This window comes from Corvus moneduloides, chromosome 2, assembly GCF_009650955.1.
Source record: "Corvus moneduloides isolate bCorMon1 chromosome 2, bCorMon1.pri, whole genome shotgun sequence".
Classification (NCBI taxonomy): domain Eukaryota; kingdom Metazoa; phylum Chordata; class Aves; order Passeriformes; family Corvidae; genus Corvus; species Corvus moneduloides.
Window position 1 is genome coordinate 58,855,722 of NC_045477.1, and position 24,659 is coordinate 58,880,380.

Below are 24,659 nucleotides of genomic sequence, written 5' to 3' on the forward strand. Positions count from 1 at the left end.
CAAAGGTCCACTGGCCTTTGGGAAAAGGGAAACGTGGTTCTGGTGTGTGAGCAGTCTAGCCTCATCTGCTCTTCTCTGTATGTATAAGAAGTAATAAATACCACAAAGACCTGTATTGTCTGCATAACTTTGATGGAATCTTCAAAGAATCTACAAGAATTTTTATGATTGAGTCGCTGTAAGGAAAATGCCTGTTTGCCTCTCATAGCAAATAAGCACCTGATGTTCTGTAGAACCAAGATTAAGATCAGATACTGTACCCCATGGGAAAGGTTTCCTGTTAGAAAACTGGACACAGTTAATTTATGATGGTAACTTATGTTTTCTTTGTGCGTTAGTAATTTGGTTATTATATGAGTTTATGACATCACTTACCCAAAACCTGTAAAAATATCATGCAAGTTCCTTAAGGGTTGGTTGGGGAAATCCCCAGACTCTACTATAAAATACATCCTTTCTCCCTTTGCTGTCACATCTGCTGGCTGAGAAGATGAAGCACACACAGGTGGCTGTGCTTCTCCTCATGCAGAGCATGAGTGCTGTGGCTGGGACGACGACAACAGCTGCAGAAGAGGTAAGATGGGGGTCTCATAACCTGAGCTTTGGTGCCTTCTTGTCATCTCACATAGTTTAGATTGCTGAAAATTCTTTTAAGGTTACTGGAAAATGATTAGACAAATGTTGAGATCTCTGCATGGAGAAAGTTTAAAGAATTCCTCCATCCTCCCCCCAACTAATGTATAGGGACTGGGTAATAAATGTAAAATTGAGGCACAGGTTTAAAGTCAGAGTCAAATTCTGCCTTTGGTTAGATGAGTGCAACTCCCAGTGAGGATCTGAGTGGATATTAAATGCTCTGTGTAGCTTCTAATTAATTAGCAAGGGCTTATAGCAGGAACAGATCCACATCTTTGATGTGGAAGGAGTTGGGAGGTGGGAGCTTTCCCAGCTGCATGATTGCTGTCATACTCTGTGACCAGGCACATGAAAGCCACATTGGTTGGTTATTGTTGGATGCTCTCCCTCTTCCCTAAAAAACTGTATCTGGTTGGGCAAGAGAGAAATTCAAAGCAAAACAAATCAATCAGAAGAAAACCCACAATAACGCCCAAATAAAAGCTACATCAAATTCAGGGGGGAAGGGAGAAAACTTTGAAAAATACTTTTTTTAAGCAAAAAATTTTATTAGTAAAAGATAGTTTTGATTTTGTACTGTCTTTTAAAATTTTTTTTAAATTAAAAATGGGGGTTCAAATTTTTAGAAAAAAAGTTTGTTAATAGGTTAAGAGCTTTTTCAAATGAAGCAAAGCATTTTGGTTTTGTTTGGCTGAAAATGACTGCCTTTTGGTATTTATTAATTAAAATGTGGGAAAAAACCATTTTGGCTCCCAATAATTCTTTCTGATTTATCTGGTTTAGTCACCAACCAGAGAATTCCTGTGTGCCCCTAGTTACATTTTTTGGAGTTTAGGAGTGTTGTGGATGCAGGCAGTGAAGTTAACACCTCCTGGGAAGCTGCCTTTATCTGCTCAAGGAATGAAAAGTTGCAAAATTCAAGATGGAGGTGTAAATATGTATTGATAAGCTGAGGGTAGAAAGCTCAATAGGGGAGAAATTCCTCCTTAGTCCGCTTAGCTTTAAGCTAGTCTTCAGTCTGTGTAATTTGCACAATTTGTGATGCTCTCTGCCCTAACACTGTTAATTGCTACCAGCTGCCCATCACTATCAGTGTAATTGTATGAGCACACAAGTGCCTGTTCAAGAGGGTTTATTTGACAAATTGTCCCACAAAGCTTGGTTATACTGTGCCACTTAACAGACCTGCCCTTTGCTGGCCATTTGGATTTCCCCACCATTCCCTGGCTCAGGAATAGGATTCCAGCTGGGATTTGGGAAATGCAGGAAGACCCAGCTGTGAGTGTCCTGTTGCAGGGGAAGTCCATTTGATGCTCCGTCTGTTGCACCATTTGACATTGAGGGTGTCTTGCTCCAGTTCCCAGTTTGCCACTGGTTTTGGTGAGATCCCATTATGGGTGACTGTGCTGCATCATGGGAAAGCACCGTGCTCTTCACACTGTGTGGGAATGTGGTAACCCCCAGTACGGTGCCAGGGTTACAGTCACTGTCCTTGCTGTGGCAGGAAGGCAGGTGGCAGCCACAGATGGAAGTTAAAGGGGTGTATATAGTCTTACTACATAAAAGGCTCCCACGGTGGATCTGGCTGTATCCTTGGCAGTGTGGTGTCTTCTCCCAGTGCTCCCTCTCCACAGTTGGATGCTGTCACTTCCATGGTGCTAGTAGCAGAGTGGGACATGTTCCCCAGCCATCACAGCTCACAGCCTGACAGCTTGGTGTGAAAGGGGCAGCGAGTCCTCTGCTTAGAGGCTGGAGCATGAGCTGGGTGGTGAGGAGGGGACATCCCTGCTGGGAGGACAGTATTCTCTGGATTTAGGGCAGAGGGGCATGGCACTGTCCTTTTAGAATGCCGTGCAATCTGCCAGGGCTGCCTGTCACAGCCTCAGCTCACACCTCCTGGACAGGCTGAGTGTCCCCTGCCTTGCTCTGGTCACACAGAGCCTTTCTTCAAGAAGAGGTGTCTGTGAAGTGACATTGTGCCCAGGGAAACTGTCACCTCAGCAGCAGACCAGAAATTTTACAGTTGCTCAGGATTGCTCCCATAATAAAATCAAAGTGCTTTGGAGCTGCAGGATGGGGGCTAACTGGTGGGGAAGGGATGGTGCCTTATGCAGGAAATCACACTAAAAAAGTCTTTCCTTTGTTTTTCAGACTGCTTATCTCAGTACAATGCTTCCGTATCTGACACAACCTAGGAATACGAATGGCAAACTGCAGACTACCCCAAAGGTATAAACATTACTAGCCTTCAATATTGTCCAGAAAAGATCAAATTTAGGAACTTCTGTCCCATTCTTTAGATGCTACACAGTCACTTAGTGACTTGACTCTGACACAGGTAAACCAGTTGTGCTCCCTGGAAAAAGCATTTATGTGTTGTGTATCCGGTACTTTAGGAAGTAGTGAATCTCCAAATTCATCACTACTGTTACCATGTCATTCAGTGCCTTAAGTCAGATCCAAAACTTTAGCATTAACCTTGTAACTACTGAACTGGACCCCAGACATGAAACAGATGGGACCCTGGGGATTTGTTCCCAGTATGACAAACAGTTTGGTGATTCCAGTCTTCCTGGAGGAAGTCTTCTGTCATAAACTATAACAGGGCCTTGAAAGTATCTTCTGAGGAGAGTCCACTTGTGGTTGCTGGGAGTGAGAATATCTTGATTCTCCCTGTTCTACCTAGTTAAAACATTATCAGCTATTTGATGGTAGAAGGACATGAATCTTATTTCTGTGCCTTCTGGTAGAGTGCTTAAGTCCATAGTCTGCAGATTTTAGGGTTTGGTTTCCTTCCCTCTCTCTATCAGTGACTGTTTAATAACATATTTGCTTTGGAGCAGATTCAACGGGTCACACTTGCTCTGTATGGTCTTCCAAATTATAGTCAAAAACAGAGTTCATCCAAAGCACAGGTCCAGATTAGGTTGGCAGTGGTAGACAGCTTCACAGCAGATCTTTTGTGTGTCCAGGCAAGCCCAGTGGGGCATATAGGATGTGTGAAGGGACCTCTTCTGAGACAGAGTTGAGTCTCTGGCTCCAGTAGAGCATTTCAAAAGTGAAATGGAGTCAAGATTCTCTTTCTGAGAGTCTGATGAGCAGGACCCAAACTTTATCCATCTCCTTGCCCAGCTGAGGTAGCTTCTGCCCCTGCTGTGGCCCTGTCGTGTGCTTTCTGTGGATCTCTGTCTTAGGATGAGCAAATAGCTGATTCAGACCTGTGAATGTCTCTAGGCTACAGTGACAAATTTCCTGGTTTTCAGAAAATTGAGTAACTGCTCGCTCCTACTCCCTGTCTTAATTTGAAGGGATGTGGAAAAAGAGCATTTCTCATAGCTTCAAATATGTATATGTAACAGCTTAATTTTGCAGAGTGAAATGTTGCTGTCAAGTCCTTGCTGTAGGCTAGGACAGTTTGCTCTCTTTTAAGCATTCTGTATAAATTATTAAACTTTAAGAACCATACAACTCCATCAAAAGTAGCAGTCCATCTCATGCATTTTTCTACAGGATGACAGAAGACATTTTTGTTACATGGTTGTAATTTGGCTGGTATTATATTTTGATTGAAGCACTTATTGACCCAAGGGGCTTTTAACTAAACAATGCTTATTGGTCTTGTCAACATCCTGATCCCAATGCTTGTAATGTCAATGGAAGAATGGAAGCAGTCCTGTCTGCCCAGGCTGTCTACTCTTTTGGGGAAACTGTCTGTTGGCTTCAATATCAGCTGCGCTTACTGCAGTGAACCTCTTCCTTCAACTCAAAGCTCCTTCCTAACTCAAATGTTAAAATATAATGATTGTTTTTCATAGGGAGGTTAAAAGCACGAGTTGCAGGTTTTTTGGGAGATACCTGAATACATTTATGAATTTTTTTTTAGCACAATAGGCATGGTAAGTCTAGAAAACTGATTGGTATATACAGTCAAGACTGTAGCTTACAGCAGAGTGTATAATGCATACAAAGGTATAGCAGACACTATGCTGTACAATGTATAGCATACTCTCTCTTGTATACATGTACTCATATTTGTGTTATGCCCAGAAAGAACAGAACACAATACCTTCCACACAAAAATTAGCATGCCAGTGTGCAACAGTCTCAGAGAAGCTCCCATATACTCATTAAGCCACATTTATTTATTCTTTTGGTCTCTCCCATCCATTTGTATGTTATTACTGAGCAACTTGACTTGCCATCCCAACCATGTCCATGTGCTGAGGACTCGGAGGTGTAGAAAATATCTAGGTGACTTAGGAACTTATTTTTCATAGTAATTTACATACTGATAGCCATATCTTCAAAAATGCTTGGAAACTTAGACATAATGTGTTCTCAGTGGGATTTTCAAAAGTGCTTTGGTAACCTGCCTGGCAGAGAAATCAATGGAAGTTATGTGCTGGGACGTTCTGGAATGCCATGAGATACTTCTCTGCTTCCTTTCACGTTAAATGTCTTCAGCAGTCTGAGTGAAGTTTTAAGGCCCATGGTACTTGAACAACACAGATAAAATGACTTTCCACGCTTTCTTCCAAAATGAGATGCATGCTGTTTGTTGTGGCTGCAGTAAAGAGGTTGCCAGAAGTGTGAACTGGGATCATTCCTGCTTGCTGCTCCTTTTTTTGGGCTCACAGATCAAGACAGTTTTGCTGCTGGCCATCACTGTGTGTCCTGGGCTGGTTTTTCAGTGAGGACATTAGTTGAATCCACTGTGGAAAAGCAAGGGAAGAAGTGCTGAAATGCCAGCTCTCAGGACATTGTTTTGTTGTTTGCTTGTTTATTTTCAAGAGAGGGAGAAAAAGAGAGAACACATGAATAACACTGGGATTTCTGCAACGCAGGAAAAGAGATTATAGAAAGAAGTGAGTTTAAAGAGCAAGTCTGCAGTTTTAAAATATGCAGCTGCATTGAAGTGTGTGCCAGAATATTTTAAAGTAACACCAAATATCTTTATTAATAAATTCCTGATAGGTTTATGAATTGGAAACATTTTGTGTACAAACAGAAAAGAACTGCTCCGAACACACTCAGTATTCAGCCTGGTGTTTATAGAATGCAGTGTGCCTTGGCTGTAAATTATGGTGAGATCAGGAGGTGCCAGCCCTGACCTTTCTGTACCTCATGCACATTGCTCAGTGATGGTGCTGTGAGCATGCAGACAACTGGGACAGGCAATTCATGGGCAAGAGCTTTGCCAACTATCCACAAGGATGGATGGGCGGGCTGTGATGTGTGGGTCTTATGAGCAATATTTTGTAGCAAAATAAGAATCTCTACCCTAGGCCAAACCTGCCTATTTAATTTATCACCTTTCAGTGGTGTATAATTAAATGCACATGTCTGTTTGCTATGGCTGGCTGCAAATCTTCAAATGAAAGATTTTTCTTTTCAAAACCTTCCCTGGTACTAGTTCTATTTCAGTGCTTTCCTCTCTTTGGATGTAAATGACTAAATGATTTGACCAATTTAGATGAACAGAATAGTAGCTGTAAGACCTAACTTACTACATTATTATTTTCCTGCTATTGCCTGCTTTTCTATCTGCTGGAAAAGCTATTTCATTATCTTAGGAACATTGTCCACAAGACTGGGAAAGTAAGGACTATTATATGCCTCTGTTTTTCCAATGGTAAAATCTTTAAAGCAATATTTAACTATTTTTAGAGAGATTTGTAAGGATGAGTCATAGAAATTGCTAGATATTTTGACTTCCTTGGAAGAAGAAGGTGGAAGATGACTAGTAAAGAAATTGTTGATTTCGTGATTGGCACAACTCCTATTATTTCCAGAAATTATTAGGTGCTGATTCTAGAGAAGAATGTTAACACTTTTTTTCTTACCAATTTATTTTTGCAGCTCTTTGCCAATGTGTCTGGCTCTGTGAATGATGAGGGAACCTGTCAGTGCTCCGTGTACTTGCCGGATACCACCTTTCCAGTGCAGAAGGCTGAGCAATTGGAAATTCTAGTGACAACGCTCTCTGAGAAGTTTGAGACAGAGCTTTCTAAAGTAAGGTGTTCTTTTGTCTTAAAAACAACACTTGCATCTTTTCGGATAAATGGTTGCCTATGAAAAAGTGCAGCAATTAGCATTTATCTGTGGTCTCTCTTTCAAACAGTTGGAAAGAGGGCTCTGTAAGAACAAGGAGAAAGGTGATTAAATCTCTGATCTTTGACATTGTAATAGCATATCATACATTTGAATATTCTCAGGTCTCTTTTCTAGGCCTTTTCAGCTAGAGGCATATGGTATGTTTTGGAAGAATGGTTATGGTTTTCCTCTTTTGGCTCAGTTTTATTAGTTTGGGATTGCTACATGATGCTACAGGAAGCCAAGCCTCCTGCTCTTTCATGTGTTATTATTTGTATCAAACCAGTCAGATTGCGAGAAGGCAGTGAAGGGAAAGAGGAGAAAGGTCACCAAAGCCCAGAGTGAAGAAGTAGGTGAATATTTGCCCCTTCACTGCTTCTGCTCTCACAGAGGAAAAATAAATAAATAATAATAAAAAAATCTTTCTTGTCAACATCTGAAGCTGTGGCAGTGAGACTGCTGAATTATGCATTTCTGTTGAAGACAAATACACCTTACATTGCTTTGGCTGCTTGTTGCATGAATTGAGCTCCATTTTTTAAGGAACTGGGGCAAACCTACACATGCTGAAGTGCACTGGGTGAAGCTGCTTGTGAAGACAGGAATCTGCCTTTGACTTTTTATAGTGGATAAATATTCAGGATTCAGATTTGGTGTCCAGCAGAAAGTGTTTTCTTTGGAAACCAAGCATCTTAAGAAATGAAGTGTCCTTGAATTAATCAGCAGAAAAGGCAAAGCATTAAATTATAAATTGTAATCATAAATATTCATAGCCTTCCTCTGGTATAATCAAGAACAGATAAGAAGTTGTGCATAAAACCCACAACAACAGGCGTAGGATCTTGTGGCAAGATCTCTCAGTTCAAATAGTTTGTTTTGAAAGAACTGGAGCTAACAGTGAAACACATTCAGCTGCCAGCAGGCATATGAAAGGCAAACTGACATAAGTCCTGCTGCCTCCAAGCACAGGAGTTACCTGATCCCTTGGAGCATGGAAGTGCAGCTCAGGGTTAGTAAGCCATGAAAATCACTGAGATTTCAGGCCCCCATGCTGTTCCCACTGTGGTCAGTGCCAGCATTTGAAGGTCACTGCACTGGGACAGGGTGAGAGGCATGAGTCCCAGCCAAAAATTGGCATGATTCTTCAAGGTGTTTGTGTATCACCTTTCCCAGTCACTTGCCCTGGCACAACCTATCTCTTACTGGTGTTTTCCTTAGAATGGTGCATGTTTCCTTTAAGCTAGTGCCAGGCAGATGTGTGGAGCATCTCAAGTGCTGCTTGACCTGTCTGTGTGGACAACCTCTGATCTCCAATGAGTTCAGACATCTTGCTCATATAAAGACACAGGTTACTATAAATACCTAAAATTAGGTGTCCAGATTTGTCCCTGAAACTCACCTCTAAATTCAGGGCAAGCTGAGTCCCCACCCTAGACTTTAATGTCTAGGTTGCCAGCTGGTGTGAGCCGCTGTGACTGTTGTCACCCGTGCCCAGCAGTGTACCACAGTGTAGACACTGACCTCGACTTGCAACTCTTGCTTCAGACAGTGAAAATTCTTGACCTAACTCAGGCTTCACTGAATTTCATCCTGTCGAGACCAATCAGCCAAGCAGTGTTACAATGCATCTAGTTGAAGTGTGACATATACTTTGGTGTGCTATGGGAAAAGAGACACTTTAGGTCAGAAATTGAAATGAACAGATTGAATTTTGGTGTAAATTTATGTGTGTAAGATTTCTCATTTCTAATGTTCTATTTTTTTTTTTGTAGAAGGAACAGAGTTATTGAGCATTTCTCTATTGATATCTGAACTTAAGTAGTCTGAGATCCTGTGATGCATAAATCTCCATGCTCAAAAATTCTTTACCTTTCCAATTGTGGAAAAAATCCTAATGCAATCCTGTATATTACTTCAGTCATAATGATACTTGCAGGGACAAGGAAATAATGAAGTGGAGGAAACCCAAGCTTTCAATACTGATCATTACTAGAGACGATCCTGAGCAAATTCCTAGGTAATTGCATTCAGACATAACCTAGTCTCACCATGGAAGTAGGAATTTCTACTGAATGCTTCCTTTTTTGACTCTCGGAATCCATGCTTTTGTTGCTCTTCTAAAACACCCTTTGAAGATCATGGTAACTTTTCCTGGATAAGAGCTGCAGGATTGGACCCTCTTAAGGATGCTTTCCATGTGCTAGAAGTGCCAGATAAACAACCTGATTGAATCATTAACCTTTTGCCTGATTGTTGGCTAATTCAAAAAGCAAGGGGGTCCTTTTATAGAATCAGCAGGCAAGGAAGCTTGCAGATAAAGAGATGCTCTCATGTGCCAACTGAGTACAAACTGTAGGCTGAAAATACCAGACTAATTTTTCCTCTGTCACATCAACCTTTGCCAGCATAATTATGACTACAGAAGAAAATTAACCTTTTAAAGCAAAGTGGGAATTTGCTGTTCCTATCAATAGGAAAGGGGAGAGGACACTTCCGTGGTGGGGGTGGATCAGCACATGATCACAAGGAGAGAAAGTGCCTTTCAGAACATGGCTCACGATGGCCACAACATTCTCATGTAACAGAAACAGGAGTGAAAAAGCCCACTGGTTTTCAAAACAGGTTAACCTGTAATGTAATTCTTCTCCATCTCAGAAGGCAGACTGCCAGCCTTGCTCCTTATGGCTCTGTAGAGGTCAAGCCTGCCCAAAGCCAGTGCCCTGGCTTTGTGATTTTATAAAGTTGCTGGTTTTGTAATTTCTTTCTTATCTTCCTTCGCTCCTCCCATATTTTTTATTTTACATCTTCATCTTGCACCTTTGTTCCCCCTTCTGTACTCTCCAAATGTGTGCTGGAGAAGTGTCTGCTTGCATGCTGCAAAACCTGTTTTGGTAAATACCAGCTGCAGGTAAACGACACAATAAATGAGCATTGCATATTTTTCCTGCCCTTTTCATTAAACAAAGGTGACAATGCTTGGAAAGGAGGAAAAACTGAAACTGAGGATTTTTTCCTTACATATACCTCACGTGGTTCCATTTTCTTCCCATAAAGGGCTAATCCAGGCCCTATGCACTCATGATACCCTACTTCAGGCTTTTATGAAAAATGCAGCAGCAATCAGTACTAGTTATTGGTCTGTATCTCTAAATATAGGAAATGCACAGAATTTCTGTGCCAGCCTGTCAAAAGACTACAGCCAGTCCCTAGCAGGGAGACGCAGTAGAAGAGCAGGGATTACAAGCTGCTTAAATCTATCTGCCGATCAACAGAGCAACATCGTGTTCTTTCAACTGATATTTCTAATCCACAGAAACTCCTAAACCAGAACTGAGCAGGTGGGAATCTCCACATAGAGCATTGCAATGCTTAACATGTGTACTGGATTTATCTGCAAGAGCAGTATAGGCCTGTTAGTGCAGTACTGCTGAGAAAATTTTATTTGTCCAATAATTCGCCAGGGGAGCTATTAGCTTAAGTTCACTGCGATGCTGGTGTGGCTGTGCAGAGCACTGCAGAGTGATGGTGCTAGTTCAGGCTCAGCTATGCTCTGCTGGATGGTGTTGACATGTCCTTAAATGACCTAGATGGTTGACTGAGTGAAAATCCTCTAATATGGGAGGAGAATTTCAGGGCTGTGTCTTGCAGCATTCTGCAGTCAGTGCTGGAATAACTATGCATGCCTTGTTCCAGCCCTCAGCATTTTGTCCAGGCTCTGAAAACCCTGGAGAAAACTTCAAATTCACAGGTTTCTCACTAATGAGTAGCCATCACTAATTCCAGCAGCCTGTTTATTTCTACCAAATCTGTAGATTTGGTCTGTATTGCATTATTATTACCAGTATTACTGTGAGAAAGATTATTAATAAGTAGACAGATTTCCAGATACCTCTGTGATAGACAGCTTCACACAGCAGTGCAATTTTGCTCAAAAATGGACTTGCTTCATACTTCTCAGGCTGTAATCACATATTCTTTCTTTTTTTGTTGTTGTGCCAACTCTAGACACACGGTTTAAACATTTACCTTTGAATAATTTTTCCAGATGGGTTTTTTTCTGAGATTCTCTTTCAACTCCAAACTGATTTTGGTGATCAGTGTAAGTGTGAGGTCCATCTACCTCTGGCTTTTCCAAAAGCACTGTTTGGTTCTTCCTACTATTCCCTAGCAGATGGTGGTGGCAGTTAGGACTGGCGCCTTGAGAGGCCACCTAAAAACACGGACTAGACAGGAGTAAGGGAACAAAGGTAGGTATTTATTCGAAGGGCCTTCAAAAGTACCCCCTGGGGAGCCAGAGGCTACTGCCAAGATGGATCCCAAGATGGATGACGGGTTATGAGGTCTTCACATGTTTATAGGTTCTGTTCATTTGCATATCAGGGTTAATTCTCCAATTAAAGCTTCAGTTGATGATGTAATTTCCCCTCAGCTGACCCCCCTCTCAAAGGCTTTTGGTTTATACTTTTTGGGCCTAGGATGGTCTGGGTGTCCTTGAAGACAAAGCCTGGAGAGGCTCTGTTATGTCTGCCTAGCATGAGAGAGCAGAAGTTAACAGGCTACAAGAAACTTCAGAGATATACACCAAGCAGGACAGGATTCGAAAAAATACAAAAGTTAAAACCTAAGGCATCAGGGCAAGGGATCCCAGCAATCACTGTTGCCAGCCAGTTACAAGGAACTAGATCTAAGTCTTTGTAGGCTGTTATTTTTTGATTCTTAACTGTAATCAATAACTTGAAGTTATCCTGGCTTGACCTGGGAGATCTAGAGCATCCAGTGCTGTGAGCCAGGGTGCTTCTGCTACAGCTTGTGGAAACTTGACAGTTTCGAGCAGCTCGAAGCCTGGCTGCACACATTTAGAACAGAAGATCTGTTTTAAACTCAGATTTATATACATGGAACTGAGCATCCTGGTTTTGGTGTATACTACGTATTTCCATGCAGGGTTTTTGTAGTGGGTTAAGATTTACAGTGTACTTGTGCCATTATTGATAATTATACTTCTGAACAGAGGATCTACTCTTATGCTTCTCCTCCTTAATCCACATCACTAAATAACTTATGATCTTAAAGGATCCTCTTCATGAATTTCCATGCCATGAGCTCCCACACCTCCTCTTTAGTACACAAGGGATTCAATCAAGATTGAATTATTTGATAAATGTGGGGTGTTGTTAGGTCCCTGTCTCAAGGGCTGCTGTCAAAACAGAAAAACAGGGAGTCCATGGTCTTCAAACCATGGCAGGATTTCAGACACAATGGGAAAAAGTACTGACTTTTATTTAATGTTAAGATAATGCAAGGATGCTTGAGAAGATGTAGGCTAAGACTTTCGGCTGAAGAAGTAATAGTTATGAAAATTACAGTGCTGCAGATAGAGGCACAAATACCATCTGAGGGTATAAATATGAAGTTAATAGTGCAACAAACTATTTATATTTATTCCTACTTATCTTTTGTGATATAATGATATTGATTTAAGGGAAAAGAGACATGACTTCTATGAAACATATGGGAGAGAAATTATGCCCCTTTACCAAAGCATTAAATTTCAAGGAACTAACATTTCTAAGGGAAGTCCCAAATCCTTATAATATTCTTAACATTCAGCATCACAGTGCTTGTACTGTGACCTTTACCTCAGCAGATATATGTGTGAAAATATATTTATCTGGACAACTATTTAATGGCTCAAAGACTGAAAAGGCTGCTATATAAATTACTCCAGCTAAAGCCTGCCATCTATTTAACACTTTCACTTAAACCAGATTTCATTTTTAACACTCTGTTTAAATATTTTCCCCCTGCCCAAAGACAAGCATCAAATCGCTTCTGCCAACATTTGACACAATTCAAATGTACACAAGGTAAAGTCCTATTTGGATTCAGAGTTAGTAGGAAATGAAGTTGAAAAACTTGGGAATTCTTTATTGCATTTTGCAGCCTTCTCTGGTTGCTTTTGAGAGATATTATACTGCAGATTTCCTAATACAATTTTTACCAATGTAAGTTTTTGGCATACTGAGGATAAAATTAGCTCACAGAGACAATATTAGAAAAGAATAAAAAAATTGATGACTGTGAGTAAAATTCTGCCTTCAGTTATCCCCAGGCATTCCTGCGGGGATTTTGCAAAACTGCTAACAATAAATGAAGGTTAAATTTCATATTTTTTAATGTATGTGATGAGAATTTCATTTATGCTGTTTATGTGAAGAATATATATGGCAAGTATGTGGAAGCTATGCATAGGGTACTCAGAAATATAACAAGGATGTCAAACAGGCTTGTCTTATTTGCTAACCTGGACTTGAATATGTATTTCTTTTTTCTTTCTTTCAGGTTAGGGAGTACTCAAAAAGAATTGAACTGTATCAGCAGCAAATCCTCAATCTAACCATCAGAGTGCAGCAAGTGGAGACGGGTGGTGTATCTTACACGGAATTGGACTTCCAGTTACTGAAAGTGGAAATCCGTGACCTAGAGAAACTGGTCACTCAGCTGAAACCCAGCCTTGTTGGAAGCAATGCCATCGTTGAGCAAATATATTTGGAGGTATTGCCAAGGTCTTAATTAGCCACAGAGGGTTCAAATACACAGATAGTCTATTCTCTCTTTAGTGTTTAGGCTGAGGAAATGCAGTCTGTCTCTACTGCGGCCAGTGGAACTATTTTAGCATTTCATCAGCATAAATTAAAAGAAAGTTTGACCTTAAATGCATTAACAACTTATTCCTTGATATAGGGCACAGAAAAGCAAAGAAACCCCAAAGCAAATGGAGACCACTCTGGTTTTGACAAATATCTGCCTGAAAGTTAAAAGTTTTTCATAGTGTTAAACACACAAGCTGATTAAATTATTACAATAAATATTAATTTACAGACCCCCATGCTTGAAAGCCTCTATGCTTTAATTTAGATAATTAAAAAATTAGCTGCTGGTTGCTAAGGCGGTGGCCCAATCAATATGAAATCAAGAAGTAGGAAAGATTATCACCTTCCCAGCAGACTATAAATCACATTTTCAAAATTGTAGTTAATCATTCACCTAGAGAGAATAATTACTTCAGATGGAACCTGAAATATCATTTGCTCCATTGTCCTCTAGATCATCAAGCAGGTGATTAAAAACACTCTTTATCTTTGCAAATAAAATTTGCAGATACTTTTGTAAGGCTGGAATAAGTACTTTTTGTATTTAACAGTTAGTACTTGCCTAAGACCTACTGGATATTTTTACACTATGTATGAAATAACACTGTATTTTTTGCATCCTGTTATATGACTTAGTCTTAAAGCATATCCTTGTGGTCACATACTCTGCTGGAAATGTCAAGCTGAGGCCAGGAAGATAAGGCCTACTCTTAGGGATATTTCTTAGAACCTCCTCTGTAGAGTCTTCTGTGACCTGATTAAGCTGCCTGCAAATATCTGTAAAACAACATTGACATTAAAACTTGCTGTCTTTTTTTCCCCCTCTAGATCACCAATCTGACCATATTGGTAAATGAACTGGAATCACTGGACAAAAACAATGTCCTTGCAATTCGTCGACAAATTGTGTCTCTGCAGAATCGATTGAAAGAGTGTGAAGAGAATGCAACCAAAACTACACCACCCCCTTATTTCTCACCAGGTAAGTATTTCTGTTGGATAACACATAAGAAATAATACAATACATTGTTAGAACTGTAAATGCAGAGATTTCCTTTTGTTACTATTAAATACAATTGTAATGATACTCCTTAGCTCTTGAAAAATTGAGCAGACAGTTCCTAAAGTTTCATCAACGATTCAAAAGGAAAAGGAAGGCAGGAATCAAATTCTTGCAAAAACAGTAGCTGTTTTCAGCTGGAAGAAGTCGCAGTCTTCCTCTTACCTATAGTGTGAAAAGTGAATCTCTATCCCTCTTCTCTTTTTTTTTTTCATAACAATGAAATATGGGAAAGTATGTTTTTTTACTGACTAGCTTCAATTTTTAGTAGTTCCTGTGAAAGTGACCTGTGTCATGGCAATATTGCTCTAATGCTGCTTGAAAAATGTATGAGCAACTGTTGATGTACTAAAGCTGTTGATATGCAAGCTCCAGAAGGGATCTTTGTGTGAAGATTACTTTTGCTTCACAGGCAAAAGATGCTTCTAAAACAGGTGGTCAAGAGACTTGGGGAAAAATTCTGGTCTCAGGGAAATAAGGGGAAGCTGTATTACTGATTTCAGTGGAACTAAGATTTTATAGTTTTCTTAACTGGGAAAGGTTATATTCTGGTGCCTGGATCAGTGGCTCCCAGAGTGCAGTTCATATAATGGTGATAAGAGTTATGGGGTGTGTGGTAATTAGTTTATAACTGAAAGAACTTTTGTCTTTGTGTTCAGTTTGAAAAATCATATTGTGAGTGAATCATAGTCCGAGAAATTCTGAGAGTCAGATATGATATACTGGAGCAAAACATTTAGAAAACACTAGACTAGATATGCCAGGTCAAGAATCCTACTTGCTAACAGACAGGAAGATTTCTAAAACCGTGTTGGTCCCCTGAGTGTTTTATACACAGGGGGTTCCTTTAGGCAGAGTATTGCAAGAGCAAAAGTGCTGTGTTGTACACAATACCCAGGGGAAGAATCTTACTTTTTCACATAAGCTGGTTAACAATCAGCTAGAGGAGCCTATAATAAAGGAGGAGTGGTGTCCTGCTTTCAAGGACCACAAATTTGCACCTACCAGCGTTTACCTCTCATCACCTTGGGGTCAGCTAATTCAAACATCTCATTGGAAAGGTGAGAGGCAGAAACACAAACTTCCCTTAGGGTGAGCAGTCCCTCCTTAGGGCTTCATGGCGCTGCAAGCAATTGCTGCGTTTCTCTGACAGAATGCATGAGTAACACCTTGTCTGGGAATCAGACAGGAGAGAAATCTGAAACAAAAACCTGCAGTAAAAAATCTCAAGGCCTTTCTCTGCTGCTTAAGGAAAGGCTTAAAATGTTTCAATGAAAAAAACTGCACAGTGTTTTAGAAGTACTTGATGGGCATCTCACTGATTTATTGAGGGCAATGGTGTGTGGAAAGGAGCAATCTCGTTCTCTTCAAACCTACAGCAAGCTTTTGTTTTGGTGAGAAAGTACTGAGCTCCAGAACAAGTACTGTGTCCTTCCATGAGGGATGGAGGAGAGGGCTGCTTTTACATCTGGGTGGCTGGTGTGTCTGTGTGACATAGCAGCTTTCAGTGTGTAGGAAAGGGGAGACTACACTTCACAGTGCAGCTCTGTGCAGGGATAGGCAAGTCATGTCTAGAGCAGGATGGTAGCTCTGGGATGGGTAAATGTAATTGCATGGAATTGTGACTGTAATAGACTTATTCAGCATTGTTTCTCAGGGCACAGTAAGGAGATGGATAGACTTTATCTGGTACCAAAATGGTATTGCTTTAGCATTGCCTTATTCCAGACTGGTATGCCAGCTAGCTCAGGCGCCTTTGCATATGGCAACACTTCATTGTAACAGAAAGGAATGGAGCAGGTCAAAACCCTACCTGATATAACAACTTCCAGAGAGTTACCAGCACTGATATCAGCTGAGGACAACCTCTTGTGTTTGTGAGTTTTTCTGTCCAGAGGTAGGAACGTGGGAGGGGTTGGAGGATGTCTGTGAGTGTATTATCACATGGTCTCCTTCAGGGTGAATGTGGTCTCTGAGGAAGGCACAAAGGACTGGCAGAGAAACTGTTGTGTTGGGAGATGCCAGCTCTACAGATAACACAAGTGTTACTTAGGCTCAGATCCCTGCTAATCCACACTGGACTAGCATATTGTGACTTTGCGTGACTGGTGGGGAGCAACTATCCCCTGTGCAGAGGATTTTGTAGAGCAATTAGACGTCCTGCAGACTGTACCTGAAAACACACAGAAGCAGTAAGATGGAGCAATTTTTGCTTGGGAAGATGGAGCAAGTATTTGAGAGAGCTGCATTTCCTAGCAGGTCATTTTGGAGGTGCTGCATGGACGCTCACACCTAGGCCTCTGGAGCTTTCTAGCACCCATTTGTGTGTTTGAATACAATTTCCGTATGTTTTCTCTGCAAGCTTGAATGCCTTGAATTCCTGCCAAACCTCTTGGCCTTGCCCTAATTTTAGTTCATATTATATTTATAATGTTTGTATTAAACTGACTCTTTGTCCTGTTTTCAGATTGCTTTTTCTTTCCCCCTTCATCCTCTCTCCTGAATATTTTGGGTAGGCAGCATGAACTAGAGAGAGCTTGGCTAATCCCCAAGCTGTCTAAGATCATGAGTCTAAATGCAAGTTTAATTAAAGCTTCTTGCTTTGCACTGCCGTAGTATGCAGCCCCTCTGACTCTGTCCCCCAAGGCTTTTGCTGCTGTATTTCTCAGAGTGAGCAGGCCTGTTCTCAAACAACATAGCAGAAAGAAATCACTGGTTTCCATTTCCTCTGACTGGAGAGGTGGGTGTCTGAGTGTCTGATATATAGGTAGTCATTCCCATCATTGTCACTGGCTTTTCTATCTGCAGTGGTTCATGGCATCTCTCTCCTTACCACTCCAGTGGGAAGAAATATTTATTCATTCATTTTCTTTTGGGCTGATTTCATGTGGCTGCACAGGGTAGGTATAGAGAAAAAAGACCTTAGGATGGTCCTTTGAGGTTTCTGCAGCAGATTCTGTGTTACATCTCACTGAAATGATCTGTGAGAGGAAGCAGGGAGAAGTGAGTCTGATGAAATTCAAAGGCAAAATAGAAAGGAAGAAAAAAAGGAGCAATGTTGTTGTTTTTTTTTTTCCCTGGATTTTATACACTCAGAAATTAAGAATTTCAAGCTACTGGTGAGTAGGTCTCAGCAGGAGGAATACCTGGAGTAGCCTAATTCTGAAACTCAGGCAATCTTATTGGAGTCTTATAGTGATTTCACTCTCAGCCTATATTTTACCTCCTACGGACCCAAGGTGTCTGTGTTTTCTGAATATTTTGGGTTGTGTTTTGAACTGAATGCATCCATACATAAGGAGAGAGATATGTCTAGAGGCACCTGAAAAGAACTGTCCAGTTGTCCTCCCCAGGACTTCCTGAACTGCCCCTGGAGACACATGCATCTATTTAGTGGCATTGGAGGGAGCTGAGCTGAAGGACCTCAGTGGCTTAGTTGCCTTAAGGCATGTCAGATGAAAATCAGCCCTCCCTCCACCTCATGTCCTGTTAAATGTTGCCAGCATAGGTCGTCTTTTACGCTGCTCTAAGCCTGTGTCAGTCCCCCATGATACTGGTGGAAGACTGGAGTGTCTTTGTGGGTCTTCCTGTGTCAGTGAGATAGTAGAAGCCAGGATGAGCCTTTCCTTTAAAGCTCTGTCTTCGGTATCTCAAGCCCTAGTAAGGCTGGTAACAGCTCCCACATCTGGATGGGAGGGGAAGATGCACATCTGGTGCTTGGGAGCACGTGTGAGAATGTAGCACCAGCCTGCTTCTGGCGTCTGTACCCCTCGTGGGAGTTCCTTTCAGTGTGGGTCCCACCTTGTCTTGTTACCTTTGGCTGCATAGGCCAAGGGTGGTCCCTTGTCTTCTGCAATCAGATGCAGCTGCTTGGTGGGAGGAGGCTGCTGGAATGTTTCTTTTTATTGTTGGAGTAAGAAGCTGATGTGCTTTGCCAGTGCTTCAGAGTGAAGTGGGTAAAGGGAGATCCAGCAGGATGTGTCTCATGTTCAGTTCTGCAGCCCGTTAGCCAAGCAAGTCCGGCTCCTTTCAGTCCTGACAATTAGGTGTCAGCTCTTTTTCTGGTGAATCAGAAGGATTAGTATACAATTGAGCTGAGATACTGATTCTTTATGTGGGGACAAGTATGTGTGTATGGACCTGTGCTAGACCTTCCCTTGTCTGTTTGCTACATAAGCACGAGACAAAGGAAGGCAGAAATACCAGGACATCATTTATCAGTGGCCCAAAACAATGGAGAAAGGAGTTAAAAACTTGAAAGTTTGAATAATGCATTTGGATTTATTTCAAGTACCTTCTAATATTTACAAAATTACATGACACTTTGCTTCCTTCGTGAATTCTTTTTCCCACAAGATCGAGACAGGGAGGCAAGTTTAGATTAAATAAACAACAATGAATTCTTCTGAACCTGTGCAAAAGACAGATCACCCCCGACTACCACAGAGGGTTTTTTGTAAAAAAAAATAATAATTATGGGAGAGTTTTCAAGGAAATAAAAATCAAGCACATACTCTATAGAAACCTCAGACAATTTTTGATGTCATTAAAACGGAACACACTTGTAACTTTATTTTAATAATTCATTGTTTCATAAATAAAAACCAAACAAGTGTTCAGCAGAGAGTTCTCTTTAAGGGAAGAAATAATAATTTATTATTTCTTTTGTAAAAAAAGGTCTCTCTGCTGAACACACGTTTGTTTTTTATTTATGAAACAATGTATGAATTATTAAAATAAATCTGGAATTGTGTTCTGCTTAATGACATGAAAAATTATTTGAGGTCGCATATAGATGAGCTTAGCAGTGCTTCACTACCTGCAAGCTTTGGTGCTGTATTTTTTTAAACAAATGAAGAGTTTTAGAGCATTTAATAACCATTTAATTCTGAGATAAGTTTATTGTGATTTAAGCACAGTAATATATCCAATATGTCACCAGCTTTAAAGAAGTCCTCATGCCATAGGTAGCAATACATAATAGAGATATATGAAAAAACCAGTTCAAATTGATTTATGAAGTTGGCAGGCTGCAAGCCATTTTGCACTGGCTGCCTTAGCATTCTTCCTTTGCATGAGCTGAGGTGTAAGCACCTCCAAATACTGGTAGCTGTGCCAAGTGCTGAGGCCATGTTACTAGACGTGCTACGTGCCATTTCCAGAGATGCAGCCTGGCCAGCCATACAGCAGTGCCTGCCTTGTGTGCTATATCTGGAAATGAGGTTTCTGCTCCGGGGCCTCGTCCTTTGTAAAGCACTTAAGTGCATGCTTAAATGCTCATCTGCTCCGAGCCAGGAATGCTGATTCGAATGGATTCTTGGTGGCACGAAGGAAAGCAGCATTCAACCACGGTCATGCCATGTTTCAGCGGCAAGAAACCCAGGCCACAAAAAGGTCTGGGGGAGGAGATGGGATTGTTTACAATTCGTGCCACCTTGTCTGCCATCAGATGGAGACTCAGTGATGAGGAGCTGCTGCCATGGGCAATACTGACCTCAAGGAAGTTGCCAACATGGCCTGGGGACATAGGGATTTATCTCAGTGTAGTGATTTATATTAAATATAAAACTGCTCCCCGCCTTCCTCACATATGTTGAGAGGAGGCTGCAGGTGAATCACATGTCCCTCAGGTCACAGTCACTAGTGTAAGACAGTGCAAAACTTGAAGGAGTGAAGCTGTGGTGTAGTAGAAGCAGAGAAATAATACATTTTGAGAACGGGGGAGACATGCAGAGCTTCACTGTCCAAATTGACTTTAGACATTGGCCCAAATGTCAGTGCTTGTACTCTACTAACATTTGGGACACAGGTTTCTAGCCCCACACGTACTGCACCTTTCTCCTGGGCAAAGCAGATCAGAAAAAGATTTCTCTGCATTTGCAACAGTGCATTTTTTTTACCAATTATCTTTTTTCCCCAGTCTTTTTCCAAATACAATACTTCAGATTGGTCTGCCTCTAATTTTCCTTCTTTCTCTGGGATAGACTGCAAAGCCTTTGAGAACAAAATGTCTCCTAGACTTTTCTGTCAGTGGTTTCAGGAGTTTCCAATTCATGTCCATAAGTACTGTCTGCCTATGCTTAGGGATGGCCAACTTTGAGGGCAAAAGATAAATTCCTTCTCTGTTATTTCCTTTCTTCTTTGTGCTAAGACAGAGGTTATTTATATGCCAGACATCCTTTCATATGACTGAGCATATGATCGATTCTTGTCACAGAAGCTGCAAGAAATCATGACATGGTTCCCACTCAAATTATTAAAACCTCGAAAGATAATCTTGACATTCATCAGCACCATAGCTGTCAGTGCATGGAGTTCCTGTGTTTAGGGAGGCATTATTAGCAACCAACTTTTGTGGCCATTAATTTATTCACTAATTGATGTATGAGACTTGGGTCTATTCATACTATACTCCATCTTTAATAAGGAAGACTATCCAGTGGCTAGAACACCCCAGTGAACTGGGAAGCATTGGAGTACCACTAAGCTTGTGAGCTGGTGCCAGCCACTTGGTATCTCTGTCTCCATTACCTCAGGTGAAGATAACCCTACAGAAAAAAATCTGGGACACTTTGTGGCAGTAATACAAAAAGCTCATGTTAACACAGAAAAGTGCATGCTGGTTTTTGCTAGTGGCAGCTTCAGACTCATCAGAAGCTCAGGGACATTTTTGAGTGAAAGTTTTTTCCAACCAGTGACTTACAATATTGAGAATTTATCAGGAAACAGGAATATCACTAATTCAGCATGAGTAAAAGGAAACTGTTTATTGTATTTAAATTATTTTTTCCATGATACTGAAAATGGTTTTGCTGTGGATATGTGTAAAACAGAGCTGTTCTGATTCAGCTTGAAGTCATATTTTCTAAAGAGTCATCCCACATGAAAAGTCAGAGTAATATCAGTCTACATTTCCTGGGCTGTGATTGTTACTGTCTGCAGATTTCTTTGAGGGCCAGAGGTGGAAGGCACCATGTGGCTGTGACACACAGTTGTAAAGCTGTGATTCTGACAGCAGAATGCTAATCTGAAATGTGACTCTGGAATTACTGCTGCTGCTGCTCCTTTCTTCCCCTCCACAGTGAAATACACAGAAATCAGATGCTCCTCGTTCTTTTTTCCCCCATGTCCCATGCTTTCAGTTCCACTGAGGTAGAAAATAACCTAAAATGCTTCTGAAATTGTGTTTTCCAAGGGATTTCCTAATGCATTAGGCTGGCCTGCCTCAAATGGGTAGAAACAGAAATCTGTCCCTTGTATGGAACAGAACAATGAGTACTTATTTTCTGTGAATTAATCCCCCACCTCCCCTTTCAAATAACTGTAATAATATGTATCCTATTTTTTTTTTTGCTATGTTTTTGAGTCAGCTTGGACCACTTGGTGCCATCCAGTTGCTAGCCTTAGCCCTAAATGAGCCTTTTACACCTGAAGCTGTGCATTTATGTCTGTGCTTGGTCATGAAGCTGTTCCTCACTAAATACAGCCTAGAGGCTACAGTCTGCAAAACCTCTCTCCCAGTAATGACATTTGGAAAACCTGTTTGTTTTGGTTTTTTTCTCTTTAATTACAGGTACCTGCATTCACCGTGGACTGATGAACGTTAGCCAGCCCTATGTTGCCAAGCTGAACTGGAGAGGATTTTCCTTCAAATATGGTTCCTGGGGTAGAGATTACTATCCCTCTAACCCAGAGAAGGAAGTCTATTGGGTTGCACCATTGAACACAGATGGGAGATACTTAGAATACTTCAGAATTTATAGTTCCTTTGATGATTTGCTGCTGTTTAAATACAAGTATGAAAGGAGGATAACATATGGGGAAGGAGGCGGTGCTGCCCTTTATAAAAATTATTTGTACTATCATGCTTATGGTTCGAGATATATGGTGAAGCACGATATAAACACAAACACGGGGGTTTTGAGGAAGGAGCTTCCAGGTGCTGCTATTGGTAACCGCTTCTCTTACGCGGGCGTAGCATGGCAGGACATAGATTTTGCCGTGGATGAAAGTGGGTTATGGGTAATATATTCAACTGAAAATAACGTGGGCAACATTGTGATTAGCAAACTCAATGAGACCACACTTGATGTGCTAAATACTTGGCAGACGAGACAGTACAAGCCATCTGTTTCCAATGCTTTCATGTTATGTGGTGTTCTTTACGCCACAAGGCCATTGAACACTAAGAAAGAGGAGATCTTCTACATGTATGACACAAGTACTGGCCAAGAAGGTAGGATCAGTATCATTATGGATAAAAAGTTAGATACAATCCAGAGTATTGATTATAGCCCCACAGATCAGAAACTGTATGTTTACAGTGATAGTTACCTTGTAAGATATGATGTGATCTTTCAGCCTTAGTACCTCAGGGACATATGGATATGATAAAACTGACAGCAGCCAATATGAGTGATTCAATAGGCCTTGAGACAGTGCTACTGCCAGTTCAGAGTTCATCTGGTCTGATGTACTGTATGTGGGGCTGTCATACAGATACTTACACTCTTCAAAGGGATTGCCCACTCTGACCACTAATGTTGCTGGCAGCAGTTGGCACTATGGGTTTTTTTAGTTTTTGCTTGGTGTTTATTGGTGCTCAATGCTTTACAGTTGTCCTGTCTCTGGGGGTAGATTCAGTGCATAGATTTAGTGCATTTTGTTTGCAGAAATAGCTGGGCACAGACTATCTAGTGACTGAGAAGCTAATTACCCACTGATTTGCATTTGTCAGAGTAACACAGGCAAGGCACTCAGAAACAGAATGAATTTCCACTGATCTTCATCAGAGTGAAATGAGGCCTCAGAGAAATTAATTCAAGGATTAAAATAGATTAGGAAGTAGACTTGGTTGGAAGACAGCAATCCATTTGTTAGTTGGAAACAGTGGTATCTGGCTCAAGGCTTCAGGAGGAAGGGTAAAAATGCACTTTGCTGTGTAAGTCCTACCACAGGAAGGGAAGAGAAGGCGTTGTGGAAGGGAGAGGGTTCACTGCCCTCGACAGCAGTGATCCAGTGGGACAGTGGCCCCTGGTCCCCACCTGTAGCTGCCTCTAATCAGTTCAACCCTCTCCCAAGCTGCCACAGTACCAGGCTGCCTTACTGGAGTGCCTGTGGGGGCAAAACTGGCAGTATGGTTTTCATCAATTTTCCCTGCTGTCCCACTCTGCTTCCCCTATTAATTCTGTGTGTCTAAACCTGGCCTTAGGAATGGTCTTACTACAATCTAGCTAGGTGCTCCATTTTCCAGCCAGTGCAGTGCAAAGAACACTGTTTTCCTTTTCTTTATGCTCTTCTAAGTTTATGCAAATCCTCCCATTGACTTTTTTGGCTACGAGTGGCTCTTGGTGTATATAATGCATAGCCATAGAATAACAGACCTGTTATTTGATGTGCCTCTTTTCAACATTTTTGCCATCCTGTAATTAGATTCCTGGGAGCCTTGTTAGTCTAGGCTCCAATTTGTTCCTTGGGTAATTCTGTCTTACAGCAAGGTAAGAGGTCTTGTGGAAAACATGAGTCTGGTCAGACTAGTTGAATATATGATATGGTTTTGATTTTTTTTTAATGGGTATTATGTGATAGTTTCTGAATATGTGCACTGTAACAATGCCTTATTTTCATCATGTCAGAAAGCAAGCTAAACCACTGAAATTCAGAGCTCTGAAATGACGAAGAAAGCAGTTCATGTGGTTCATTTTCTTCTGTTACATATGCAACTGTGTCTGTGTCCTCTGATAATCAAAATCAACATGTATGCAAATGATTGCTTTTGTTTTAATAAAAAAGTTTGAAAGAATCTCAGCTGTTCTATAGAGCCATTTAAAGCTGCTTGTGTCAAATAGGTAACTTCTGGGATGCAATGGGAAGCCTGGGCACCAAATATTTGAAACAGGATCACTGCACTCACTTGGACTCTGTGTGCTTAAGTAGGAACAACACAAAGGTGTGAATTTGTATGTCAAGTACAGAAGGGGAGCTTTATTTCCCTGCACGGAAATGTGTTAGCTGGTTAGGGCAACACTTCTCCACCAAGCTGAGATGCTACTCAAGATATTGGAGGCAGATGAACTGATAACATGTTTTGAATCCAGGTGCTGCCACTTATCAGGTATCAGCATCTGTTTCTTGGAAACCTGTGAAATGAATTTGAAAGCCATGGAGGTGTTGGTGCAGTAATCAGATCAAGCAGTACAGGCAGGGGGCTGTTGTGT

General features: G+C 41.1%; 1 protein-coding gene across 1 annotated transcript; it reads left to right on the top strand.

The window, feature by feature from the left end:
• Window positions 1-493: 493 nt before the first annotated feature.
• Window positions 494-24,191, top strand: OLFM4 (olfactomedin 4). Its single transcript, XM_032093628.1, has 6 exons — window positions 494-574; window positions 2,788-2,865; window positions 6,496-6,648; window positions 13,072-13,284; window positions 14,211-14,364; window positions 22,016-24,191. Exons 1-6 carry the CDS (start codon window positions 524-526, stop codon window positions 22,807-22,809), a joined length of 1,443 nt encoding a protein of 480 aa, XP_031949519.1. The 5' UTR covers window positions 494-523; the 3' UTR covers window positions 22,810-24,191.
• The last annotated feature ends 468 nt before the right edge of the window (window positions 24,192-24,659 follow it).

Coding starts and splice junctions, on each gene's coding strand:
- OLFM4 (XM_032093628.1), top strand. CDS start 524: ATGCAGAGCATGAGTGCTGTGGCTGGGACGACGACAACAGCTGCAGAA. Junction 575..2,787: donor CGACAACAGCTGCAGAAGAG/GTAAGATGGGGG, acceptor TTTGTTTTTCAG/ACTGCTTATCTCAGTACAAT. Junction 6,649..13,071: donor TTGAGACAGAGCTTTCTAAA/GTAAGGTGTTCT, acceptor TCTTTCTTTCAG/GTTAGGGAGTACTCAAAAAG.